The sequence below is a fragment of the Malaclemys terrapin genome, chromosome 5 (assembly GCF_027887155.1).
Source record: "Malaclemys terrapin pileata isolate rMalTer1 chromosome 5, rMalTer1.hap1, whole genome shotgun sequence".
NCBI classification, from domain to species: domain Eukaryota; kingdom Metazoa; phylum Chordata; order Testudines; family Emydidae; genus Malaclemys; species Malaclemys terrapin.
Window position 1 is genome coordinate 72784318 of NC_071509.1, and position 12470 is coordinate 72796787.

Sequence of the window (12470 nt, forward strand, 5' to 3'; positions counted from 1 at the left end):
TATTTATTTAAGACTTAACCAGGTTAGGTGGGGGGGCGTTTTTGTTTTTAAAGCAACCAGGAATGTTTAAATCAGGGGTCTCAAACACGCGGCCCACGGGCCGCATGCGGCCCGCAGGGCTATTTCCTGCGGCCTGCCAAGCAGCCCGCCCCCGCCCCACCCGGCCTACCTCCAGGCCAGGGGTGGGCAAACTACTCGAGGCCCCCCTCAAGCCCTGCGCTGCTCCCTGAAGCGGCTGGCATCACGTCCCTGTGGACGGGGGGGAGGGGGGAAGCAGAGGGCTCCGTTTGTTGCCCTGGTTTCCAGGCACCGTCTCCCCGCAGCTCCGATTGGCGGGGAACGGGGAACTGCGGCCAATGGGAGCTTTGGGGGAGGTACCTGGAGGAGCGGCAAGCAGCGTGCGGAGCCCTGCATCCCCAGGGGCCGCAAGGACATGGTCCCAACTGCTTCGCCAGAGCCCAAAGCCCTCCTGCACCCCGCCCCCAGCTCCCTGCCCTGAGCCCTCTGCCTGCACCCCAATCCCCTGCCCTGAGTCCCACGTCCCTCCTGCACCCCAACTCCCTGCCCTGAGCCCCTGCCACACCCTGCACCTCAACTCACTGCCCTGAGTCCCCGCTACACCCCTCCTGCCCCTTCTGGGGGCAGGGAGGGGGGCAGAGTTGGGGTTGGGACTTCGGGGAAGGGGTTGGAATGGGGGCGGTGAAGGGGTGGGAAGAGGCGGGGCAGGGCCTCATGGAAGGGGTGGAGTGGGGGCAGGGCCGGGGGCAGTGAAGGGGGGGTGTCAGTGATGCAGCCCTCGGGCCAATGAACTAGTCCTCATGGCCCTCCTGGTCATTTAAGTTTGAGACCCCTGGTTTAAATGGACATAGGAGTAAGTCTAAGGAAATTGTTCAATGTGCCTCTGTCCATGTGGAATTCCATGATCGGTTTGGGTGATAATCTTTATATTGTTGTTTTAATATAATACTAACAAGAATAGCAGATGGCAAACAATACTGATTTAATTCATTTATATATTTTTGGAGATGTGTAAATCTAATTCATATATAAATTGAAATTCCAAATGAACTTTTTAAACTTGCATTCTTACAGGAGTTGAAAATTCTCGTGGAATTTCTTTTAGAGCTAAAATGGGGAATTAGATCCCCATTGGGAGCAAATATTGTAAATAGTTTTTTAAAGAACTGTTTAGGGGCTTAACTGTCTAATGTTAACACTGGCTTAAGGGTTACCCTGTTCGTTCCTGTGATCTGACTTTGCTTCCTGAGGCCAGCATAGGTTTGGAATTTTCAATGGGGGTCTGAATAGCCATGAGTTAATTAGCAGTAATTTACCATATTCTAAAGGCAGTATTTCCTCCTGAGTCCAGTGAGGGGACTGGATGATGGGACTCTTTCACTGGAAGTTGTGCAAATCAATTGAAGGGATGTTGAATTAAAAAAAAAAATCTGAAAAACTTGTACCAACACTAGTAATTACTAATATCTAAAGATCTGAATGTATATTTTTTCTCAGTTTGTAAGTTTATTTGTGTATTTGACAGCACTTTGCATAATCAGTTTAGCTGTTTTCTAATGTATAGTCGGGTTTTTTTTTCCTTCTTGAAAAGATAAGACCTGTATAAACAACAAGGAAGCAGACAGATGCCCATAATGTTTTGTTTTATTTTAGTAGTTTACGTTTAACACAGTACTGTACTGTATTTGCGGGTTTTTTTCCTTTGTCTCTGCTGCTGCCTGATTCCATCTCACAGTATATAACGTTAGGCATGTATGTAAGTTTTAACAGAGTTAAGACCAAAGTTTGCAAATAAAGTTGAATTACAACCTTTACTTTCACGTGCATTCCCTATGTTTTTTCTAAGAAGGCTTTATCCGTGTGTGTGTGTGTGTTTTCCCTCATTTATGTAAGGAAAGTGAAGACTTTTGAAACACTTTAATCTTTTGCAGGTACATGCATAAAAATTGTAGTAAAATAACTTTGCCTTTTGTTTAGCTTATTGCAGACGAATTCAGTCACAAAGTGTTCCACAAGTTTGACGCCCCTGTTGCACCAGGTAAATATGCACTAGTGCTCTGCAGTTATCTTCAGTTGCAGTAGGATAGATTGTGTTCAGATATGGAATTTATTTTGACCTGATATCAAAAACAACCTGGAAATAACTACAGATAGATTTTTAGGAAAGCATGTATGTGTAACCTAAATATTTAAACTAAAAATGAGCCTCTACTTTTAAAGGTACATTTTACTCTTGCCACGTTATTTTCAAAAGTAAGCAGATTGCTAATATTGAACATCAATCAAGGGATTAATCAGTATTTCTGCTGCATAGGTTCTCTCCTCATTCATAACAAATTGGTAATACTTTACACTTGTGAATTTTGGAGGTGGTCCAGTGTTGTTGTTGCTTGGAGGTTCCAGGTCTGAGCCTTTCAATTCAGGACCCAGAGTTTCTGCCTCTTGCAGAACAAGTTGGTGATTTAATTTCCCCCAATTGCTTTTTGTCTTAAAACTTCAATTTTTATTTGTTTTTATGCAGTAGTGACTTGACTTCATCTTGCAGCTCCCCTCTCACTCTCTCCAGATGAGAGGAATCACTGCAGCATTGAGGATCTAACCCTCTAATTTCTCTGGTACAACACTGTTACCAGAACAATGTAGGGCATCTCCCCCTTCCACGGGCCTGGTGGCCCTCCATGGGTTAGCTGAACCTTTTCCCTGTGAAAGAGCCTTCACACAGTAATACCCTTAATCTATATTTATTAGCAATTAATGAACAGAATACACATGCAAAGGATCTGATGCTCATTGCTCCCCATAAAACAGACTTCTCCCAATGGTCAGTCAGGATTGGATCGTCTGTGGTTCCAGCTTCTGCACAGTATGGTCATGCAGGGTCTCCGAGGTGTAGCAGCTTTAATCTTAGGCTGCATCCCAGAGTTAAGGTCCAACAAACTTCTCTTCTGACTCTCATTATATTGTTAAAATGGGAGTTTTTCTTTGAGGAGTGTCCTTGTGGATGCTCCACTTCAGGTGAATCTGCATCCCTGCGATCAGAGAATTTCAGTAGCAGTGCCTGGTTGGTTCGCACATGCGCTGGCCCCATCTTGTGCCATCCCTGGCTGTTACATAGCACTGTGGGACCAACCCTCACTCAGTTCCTTCTCTACTGCCCTTGGCTTGAGATGGAGCAATGGCAGTGCTTCCAAGTTTACCTTTATCTTAAGAATTAGTCTAGATTAGGAGTAAGTGGAGATCAGAGTTCCTCTGAGGCAATGAAAATCATGTGCCAGGCAAAGAAGAATCTACTGCCCTTTAAGGCAGTCCACATAAAGTAAGAGGTTAAATCATGCTTCACAGGCCCAGAAGGCCAGCTTTTTGTACTCAATAAACAGCCAAGGAACCTCTGCTGCATCTGCAGAAAGATAACAGAACATAAGAAAGGCCGTACCGGGTCAGACCAAAGGTCCATCTAGCCCAGTATCCTGTCTACCGACAGTGGCCAATGCCAGGTGCCCCAGAGGGAGTGAACCTAACAGGCAATGATCAAGTGATCTCTCTCCTGCCATCCATCTCCACCCTCTGATAAACAGAGGCTAGGGACACCATTCCTTACCCGTCCTGGCTAATAGCCATTAATGGACTTAACCACCATGAATTTATCCAGTTCTCTCTTAAACTCTGTTATAGTCCTAGCCTTCACAACCTCCTCAGGTAAGGAGTTCCACAAGTTGACTGTGCGCTGTGTGAAGAAGAACTTCCTTTTATTGGTTTTAAACCTGCTGCCTATTAATTTCATTTGGTGACCCCTAGTTTTTGTATTACGGGAATAAGTAAATAACTTTTCCTTATCCACTTTCTCCACATCACTCATGATTTTATATACCTCTATCATATCCCCCCTTAGTCTCCTCTTTTCCAAGCTGAAGAGTCCTAGCCTCTTTAATCTCTCCTCATATGGGACCCGTTCCAAACCCTTAATCATTTTAGTTGCCCTTTTCTGAACCTTTTCTAGTGCCAGTATATCTTTTTTGAGATGAGGAGACCACATCTGTACGCAGTATTCGAGATGAGGACGTACCATCGATTTATATAAGGGCAATTATATATTCTCAGTCTTATTCTCTATCCCCTTCTTAATGATTCCTAACATCCTGTTTGCTTTTTTGACCACCTCTGCACACTGCGCGGACATCTTCAGAGAACTATCCACGATGACTCCAAGATCTTTTTCCTGACTTGTTGTAGCTAAATTAGCCCCCATCATATTGTATGTATAGTTGGGGTTATTTTTTCCAGTGTGCATTACTTTACATTTATCCACATTAAATTTCATTTGCCATTTTGTTGCCCAATCACTTAGTTTTGTGAGATCTTTTTGAAGTTCTTCACAGTCTGCTTTGGACTTAACTATCTTGAGCAGTTTAGTATCATCTGCAAACTTTGCCACCACACTGTTTACCCTTTTCTCCAGATCATTTATGAATAAGTTGAATAGGATTGGTCCTAGGACAGACCCTTGGGGAACACCACTAGTTACCCCTCTCCATTCTGAGAATTTACCATTAATTCCTACCCTTTGTTCCCTGTCTTTTTAACCAGTTCTCAATCCATGAAAGGACCTTTCCTTTTATCCCATGGCAGCTTAATTTACATAAGAGCCTTTGGTGAGGGACCTTGTCAAAGGCTTTCTGGAAATCTAAGTACACTATGTCCACTGGATCCCCCTTGTCCACATGTTTGTTGGCCCCTTCAAAGAACTCTAATAGATTAGTAAGACATTATTTCCCTTTACAGAAACCATGTTGACTATTGCTCAACAGTTTGTTTTTCTATGTGTTGGACAATTTTAATAATAACAATAAGCCTTTTTGAAGCAGAGATTCCTTCATTTGCACCTGGTTCACCTATGATTAACAGCTTGGGCCTTAAAAGTGAGTGTAGTTCAGCAGGGACTCTGTTGTTCTCATTAATATACTTTGGTAATGAGACCAGCTCAATGAATGAAATTTCCTGGCTGAGTTTTGTCTCATTTTATTTTTCCTTTGAAGGGAAACAGTAAGTACTTTGGGGCATAGACTCTCTGTTAAGTTTGTACTGTGCTCAACACAGTGGCCCTGGCCTGTAATTATTACTACTACTAATTAATAACAATCAAAGTTCTGGTCATCTGAGCTATACTAGTTTCTCCAGGATGGCTGATTGGAGTCATACAACCAGTCACCCCAAAAAAACAAATACCCAGCCCTGGCAGCTTTTTATACAGGTATATTGGACTCCCCATCTTAGTATCAGATGTCAAAATTCATCAGACTAGCCAGATTAGGAAAGCCAGGTGCAGATTTATCTAGTCACCATTATCTCCAAAAGACAGGTTTGGAATTAGTTGCTTTGTCTATGTATTAACACTGTAGTTATCATGATGATAAGGTTATTTTTCTAGCTCCAGGAATCTTTCTGCACAAGGTAAGTTTTTTTTTTTTTTTTTTTCTTTACACAATTCTTGAGAAATAGTTCTCCCATCATTTGGTTCCAATCTTAAGTACTCCTTTGGGAAGGTTACACAAATGGTCATTCCTAGAGCTCTAAAGATATCTCAAGTAAGCACACATCGTTTGTATCCTGTTCATGCTGTTCCATACAAAATGCCAGTGGCTTAAGCTTTCAAAGTTGCTGTAGGCAAGATGTTAAAATACTGTGCTAGTTTGCATGTCAGGTATCTGGGTGACCATTCATAGAGGGAATTAAGGACCTTCCACATGTTTCTAATGGTATTGTGGGAAGGGACTCATCGAAGGAAGAATTGCAAAGAAGGTGTCCGCTTCTCTGTGAAGGTATTACTTGGTAGTAAGGTGCTACAGAGTTCAAGTAATTCCTTAAATTATGAGACTTTTGCTTTATATGGGAAAACTTCTATTTCTCCTTATTATTCTATTGTAGTAATTAAAATTTTGCTTTTTCCTTCCCTCACAACTTCTGTGAATCACATCTGCTACTTGACATTTGTTACGATTTGAGGGGAGAAGCTGTTTACCAGAATGAGAATTTTTGTACATGATGATTTTCATTCTGTTAGTAGTCTCTGTCCTTGTTTTAGCCCACCCTAGTAATCTGATAAATGACAGGAATACAGGGAATTCCATAGATGAGAAGCATTACCCATTTGTTATAAATGAGGAGAGAAACTGCAGGTAAGAAATTTCTTTCTGCTCGAAATTTTGTGTAGTCGAAATTTCTAAACTTGGTAGAGTTTAAGGGGCACTTTTGAGTCTGAAGAGACCTAGATAAGATCATCTCTTTTTCCCGCCAAACACATAGCAAACACAGCTCTCTTAAACTGTGTTTGGTAGGAAAAAGAGATGATATCTGGACCTCTTCAGACGCAACTCTGTGTTTTTTAAAAAAAAAAAAAAAAAAAAAAAAAAAAAAAAAAAATTTATACAGTGTTGCAATAAATGTTGAAAGAAATTATATCTCAACCAAAGCATATTTTGACTGTTGGCAAAATAGTACATGTTCTAAAATATATTCTAGTATTGGTCCTGCATGCAAGCCCAACTACTGTAGAGACCAGTGTAAATGAGTATCCTATGAGCTTCATACAGTTGCATCTAATTTATTCAAACAACTTAAATTGCTGGAGCGGGAGAGGAAGACGTGCTCCAGTAGTGTCTTTGCAAATTTGTGTCCTAGGCCGGGCGTTTTGGGTATTGGAAATTTCTCTTGCTGTGCTTCTGTGGGGAGAGGAGATGATTTTCACTTTTTGGAGGGGAAGTATCTCAACTGTGAAGAAGATGCTATTTTGGTAGTTGTCTAATGAAAGTGGGGAAGGCTTGGAGTGAAGTTGTGCCCCTTTCTCAAATGAATACTCTGAATGTAGTCTGAGACTTTTGTCTTGATAACAGGTCAGGTAACTTGAGACAGAGCATTGCAACAAATCCAAAGAAGACCAGTTATGTAAGTTTAACTATGAGACAAACAATTCATATTTCTTCCTTTGTTGTTTAGTAAAAAGACCAGCTCAAGGACAAATCTGTGCTTCAGCTGTGCCAGCTCAGAAAATTACTAAACCTGCTGCAAAATATGGAGTGCCTTTAATGATCAAGAAATCTGGTGACGCATCTAAAAAATTTCATGAGAAGAAGCCATTAGCTAAATTTAGACAGGTGAGGGCACAGGAGTGGTAATAATGAAGGTACATAATTCCAGAAGTTTGTTTTCATTAACTAATTTGATTTACCTTACTTAAGCTACTTAAAATACTAGTCCACTAATATCCTATTATAGTTGGTTTTCATTTACATCTGTTTTATTGACACACATCTACACAGGAAATAGTTGCATTTAGGTAAACCAAATATATGCCTTGTTTTATTTCTTCTTATTTTGTAAGCAGATGTTGCAGAATTTGGGAGAATACTATCAGTTGTTTGGTTTGGAACGCTACTTAAGTTTGCTGCAGCTTGAATGGTTTCAGTAACCTCATTTTGTGGTAGACCGTCTTAGGAATACAGTAACTTACAAGTGAAGTTTGCAGAGCCCCTTGAACTATTTTTAATAGTCACTATTCAGAGTATTCTCTGTGCCTCTATTTCTTCATTTGAGATCTGTTGATGGAAAAGCACTACATAAGAGCTTGGTATTATTACTTAGATATTTTTCTGGTTAATCCATTTGATGTTCAGATCTATTTCTTTCTGTTAGTAAGTTTACTTGTTCCATATTCAGCACTTTCAAACTTAAACATACAGTGTGATCCGTAGATAAGAACATAAGAACGACCTTACTGGGTCAGACCAAAGGTCCGTCTAGCCCAGTATCCTGTCTTCTGACAGTGGCTAATGCCAGGTGCCCCAGAGGGAATGAACAGAACATCAAGTGATCCATTTCCTGTTGCTCATTCCCAGCTTCTGGCAAACAGATGGCACATTTAAGCAAATTGTCTGTGTTAATACACAATACAAGTCCATAATGTACTGGGCTCTTCAGAGAATGCAGAAGTTGAACTAGACTGAGGAGAAAGGTACCTCTAAATGAGTAGATCCTCTTCTAAAGCAACTGCATTTGTATGGAGGGGGTGTAACAAAATCCTGGCAGAACAAAATTAGGAAGCTAGTTAGACTGTCCTTTCCACTGATGATTATTTAAAAGGTTCCATACGTTTTGAAGGGGGTACCACTGGACTTTGTGAACAAAACCAAATTCGGTGTATGAAATTTTAATGGAATTTGTGATCTTAATAATGGATTTGAAAAGTAGGAGGAGGATAAAAATGTGTTTCGAGAAGAAAATTGGCAATATGGTGTGGCATGGGGCCAGAATGATAGATACATCTGGCAAAGCCATAAATTAATGGAGATATCCTATCTCCTAGAACTTGTTCCTGCTTCTTTCATTGATTGACTGTGATCTTGTATAAAGTGACAGGCAAAGTATATGTTTTAAATATCTGCTTGCCTGAACAGAGGGAGCCAAGGGGACAAAATTATATCACAAAACCATGACCCTTTTCCAACAAACAGAAGAGCACATATCTCTAAATATAGTAGAATCTCAGAGTTATGAACACCTCAGGAATGGAGGGTGTTCGTAATTCTGAAATGTTTGTAACTTTGAACAAAATGTTGTTATGGTGGTTCTTTCAAAAGTTCACAACTGAACATTAACTTCATAAAGCTTTGAAACTTTGCTAAGCAGACGAAAAATGTTGCTTTTAACCATTTTAATTTAAATGAAACAAGCACAGAAACAGTTTCCTTACCTTGTGAAATCTTTTTTTAAACTCTCGTTTGTTTGTTTAACACAGTACCATACTATATTTGCGTTTACTTTTTTGTTTTTGTTTCTGCTGCTGCCTGATTGCATACTTCTTCGAGTGATTGCTCATGTGTATTCCACAATAGGTGTGCATACTTGCCATGTGCACCGGTGCCGGAAGTTCTTCCTCTAGCAGTACCCGGAGGGGAGCCCCCCTAGCAATTCCTGGAGTGGTGCCTCCATGGCGCAGTATAAAGGACGCTGCGCACTCCCCCCACCCTCAGTTCCTTCTTGCCGCCAGTGAAGGTGCTTCAGAACTGCTCTGCTCCAGCTTGTCTGAAGCTTCCCTCCAGAACTCTTGTTCATTCAATGTAGTAGTGCCTGTAGTTGAAGTAGTTAGATTAGTTTAGTTTAGTGCGCCGAAGCCGGGGCATGCCCCGTGCCTGAGGTTTTAAGTCGTGTTACACTTATAGGTGGCCGATGCCAGTGAGTGATCTGTACATGGACTTTTTACGCTGTTTGGGTGAAACCCATCTCAGCGATCGCTGCAAGATTTGCAGGTCTTTCAAGCCTTGGACCAAGAGAGAAAGAGACATTCGCCTCGGGGCTATTCTGATGGAGTCGGCATTGAAGGCTAAGAAGAGGCCTTATGGTGAGGAGCAAAACCCCAGGAGAAGCTAGACCCATGTTGGGCAGTCCTTAGTTCCCATCAGCCTCTAGGCCTCCGACTCAGGTCGAGCGGAGTAGCCTGGCCCATTCGGAGCAGACTTCCACAGATATCTGGATGCCCTCCACGCAGGAGGCCCTGCAAGTGGCCCGGGATGTTATGTCCATGCCTGTACTGGGGCACCGCCAACAGTGGCTCTGCGGTCCAGAGGCAAGCCACCACTGGGATCTCCACAGTTGCCCCTGGCTCAGTATCGTTTGCAGTCAAGGGAATGTTCCCGACGCTGTTCGCTGCTCAGCGACCATCCCGTGCATAGTCCACGCTGGTCACCATCAACCCACACCAGGTAGTTGGAACCCAGACAGACAGGGGCTCCACGCACCGCTCTGCTTCGAGGAGCAGGCCCCATTGAGACAGATGACACCGAAGGTCTTTGTCTCTGAGGGGCTACCGTAGTCATTCGCAACACGAACCTTGATGCCGTTCCCGTTGGTCATCTCGCTTCAGGACCCTGCCATGGTACTGCTCCTGCAGTCCCGGGCATTGATCGCCGTCACAGATCCGCCTGCCGGAGTCGATCACGGAGCAGTTGCTACCGGTGGTACCATTCGTCCACATCGGGATCACGGTCTCGTGGTCGGCACCGTTCCCGATGCCGCCACTCCTCCTGGTCCAGGGACAGCGGCAGGTCGTACGCCAGCCCAGCCTCCCTTCGTAGTCGTGGATCGATGGGACAGGCCAGTCAGGCTGAACAGCCTCCTCCCCAGGTGCCACAGCAGGTGCAATGGCACTGGGCTCCGTGGCCAGCACCGTGGTTCCAAAGGGCCCTGTGGCCCCTGACGCAGTCCCCGGTGGGGGCTCGCTCGGTGGCCAGAACCTCGGAACGGCCGTCGGCCTCCCTGTTCTAGCCTCTGAGAAAGGAGTCGGTGGAATGCGCATCTTTGGTGCCGTGCCCGGAGGGCGACCAAGTGGTGGGTCCTCCGGTACTGGTAGACACGCAAAGTACTGCGCCCACCTCCTCGCCCTCCTCTGATGAGGTGATTACAGCCCCTCCCCCCTCTGTTCCACAAGAGGACTCTAAAGCCCACCAGGAACTATTGAAAAGGGTGACATCAAGCCTCAACCTTCAGGCCGAGGAGGTGGGGGAGCCCTCGGACTCCCTCTTAGGCATCCTATCCACCTTGGTACCGGGCAGGGTGGCCCTTCCACTCCACGAAGGGGTGGCAAAAATTTCAAATGCCTTGTGGCAAACCCTGGCTTCCTTGCTCCCCATCTCTAAGAGGGTGCAATGCAAGTACTTTGTGCCTGCCAAGGGGCATGAATATCTGTACACCCGCTCCCAACTCCCTGGTGGTCAAGTCGGTCAACCACAGAGAATGGCAGGGCCAACCAGCCTCTACTCCAAAAAATAAAGACTCAAGGAGGCTGGACTTATTTGGGAGGAAAATTTATTTGTCCTCGAGTTGCCAGTTACAGGTGGCAAACCATCAGGCTCTCCTGGGTCGATATGAGTTCAATCTGTGGGGCTCTCTGCCCAAATTCAAGGACTCCTTCCAGGAGCGTGACAGGAAGGATTTCAAGGCTCTGGTGGAGGAGGGTACAGCAGCTGCCAGGGCAACCTTGCAGGCACCGTCGGATGCGGCAGATATGTCTGCCTCCGCAGTGTCCATGAGGAGGGCGTCGTGGCTCCTGTGCCTCACTGGACAGCCCAGACAGCAGAACTCCTTGCAGGACGTCCCATTTGATGGCAAGGCCCTGTTTGCGGAACAGACAGATGTGAAGCTGCACAGCCTGCAAGATTCCCGCACTACGCTTAAGACACTGGGCCTCTATGTTCCAGCTCCGGCTAGACCTAAGTTTAAGCCGCAGCAGGCCACCCATTCTAAATAAGAGCCGCCTTATAAAAAGTCATGTGACTATAAAAAATGCCTATAGAGGCAGTCCCGGTCTGCCCCCCCAGCCTGGGGCCTCCATGGAAAAACAGGCAAGAAAATGGCAGTTTTGACAGGATGCCCGGGGGCAACCTACCAGTTCACACCAGGGATCCACCAGCACTAAAGCTTCCCTTTTCCAACCGGTTGTGTGCTTTTCTCCCAGAGTGGTCGTGGCTGATTTCGGACAGTTGGGTCCTCAACACCCTCTCCCGGTGCTACGCCCTCCAGTTTACCTCCACCCTGTCCAACCACCCTCCGCCCCTGTCCCTCCTGGGGGACCCTTCTCACAAGGCCCTGCTCGAGCAGGAGGTGGGGTGGCTCCTTGGCTTAGGAGTGGTGGAAGTGGTACCAGCAAAGTTCAAAGGCAAGGGCTACTACTCCTGCTATTTCCTTATCCTGAAGGCCAAAGGGGGGTTCAGGCCCATGTTGGACCTGCGAGGTCTGAACCAGTACATAGTAAAGCTCAAGTTTTGTGTGGTCTCTCTGGCCTCGATCATCCCCTCCCTGGATCCCAGGGACTGGTACACCGCCCTCGATCTGCAGGACCCGTACTTCCACATTCATATATTTGAGGGGCACAGGTGTTTCCTCCATTTCATGGTTGGGCAGGAGCACTATCAATTTACGGTCCTCCCATTTGGCCTGTCCACTGCTCCCAGGGTATTCACAAAGTATTCACAAAGTGCATGTCTGTGGTGGCGGCCTACCTCAGACTGGTTGATCAAGGGCAGCTCCCAGTTGCAGGTGTGGGATCACGTCATGCTCCTCCTGTCCACGTGTGCCACCCTCGGCCTGTTAGTCCCGGTACAGTGCATAGAGTTTATCGGGGCAGTCCTGGATGCAACATCGGCTAGGGCCTCCCTCCCACCAGACATTCGAGTCCCTGAAAGGACTCATCGACACAACACAAGGTTTCCCGTGATGACAGGCAGAGCGTGTCTCCAGCTCCTGGGTCACATGTTGGCGTGCATGTATGTGGTTTGCCACGCCAGATTCAGGATGGGGCCCCTCTAGCTGTGGTTGGCCTCGATGTTTTCCCAGGCCCGGGACAGGATGGACAAGGTCCTCACAGTGCCCGAGCCAGTGCTCGCCTTCCTACAATGGTGCTCCAT

The 12470-nt window shown here is 45.4% G+C and overlaps 1 protein-coding gene across 5 annotated transcripts in view; it reads left to right on the top strand.

Moving 5' to 3' along the window:
• The window catches only part of NEK1 (NIMA related kinase 1), a 128829-nt gene that overhangs the window by 16071 nt on the left and 100288 nt on the right, over nucleotides 1–12470 (top strand). For all 5 annotated transcript variants that reach the window (XM_054030468.1, XM_054030469.1, XM_054030470.1 and 2 more), the window contains exons 11-12: nucleotides 1996–2056; nucleotides 7009–7166. In XM_054030468.1, the coding sequence (XP_053886443.1) occupies nucleotides 1996–2056; nucleotides 7009–7166 (219 nt within the window). The remainder of the gene's footprint in view (nucleotides 1–1995; nucleotides 2057–7008; nucleotides 7167–12470) is intronic.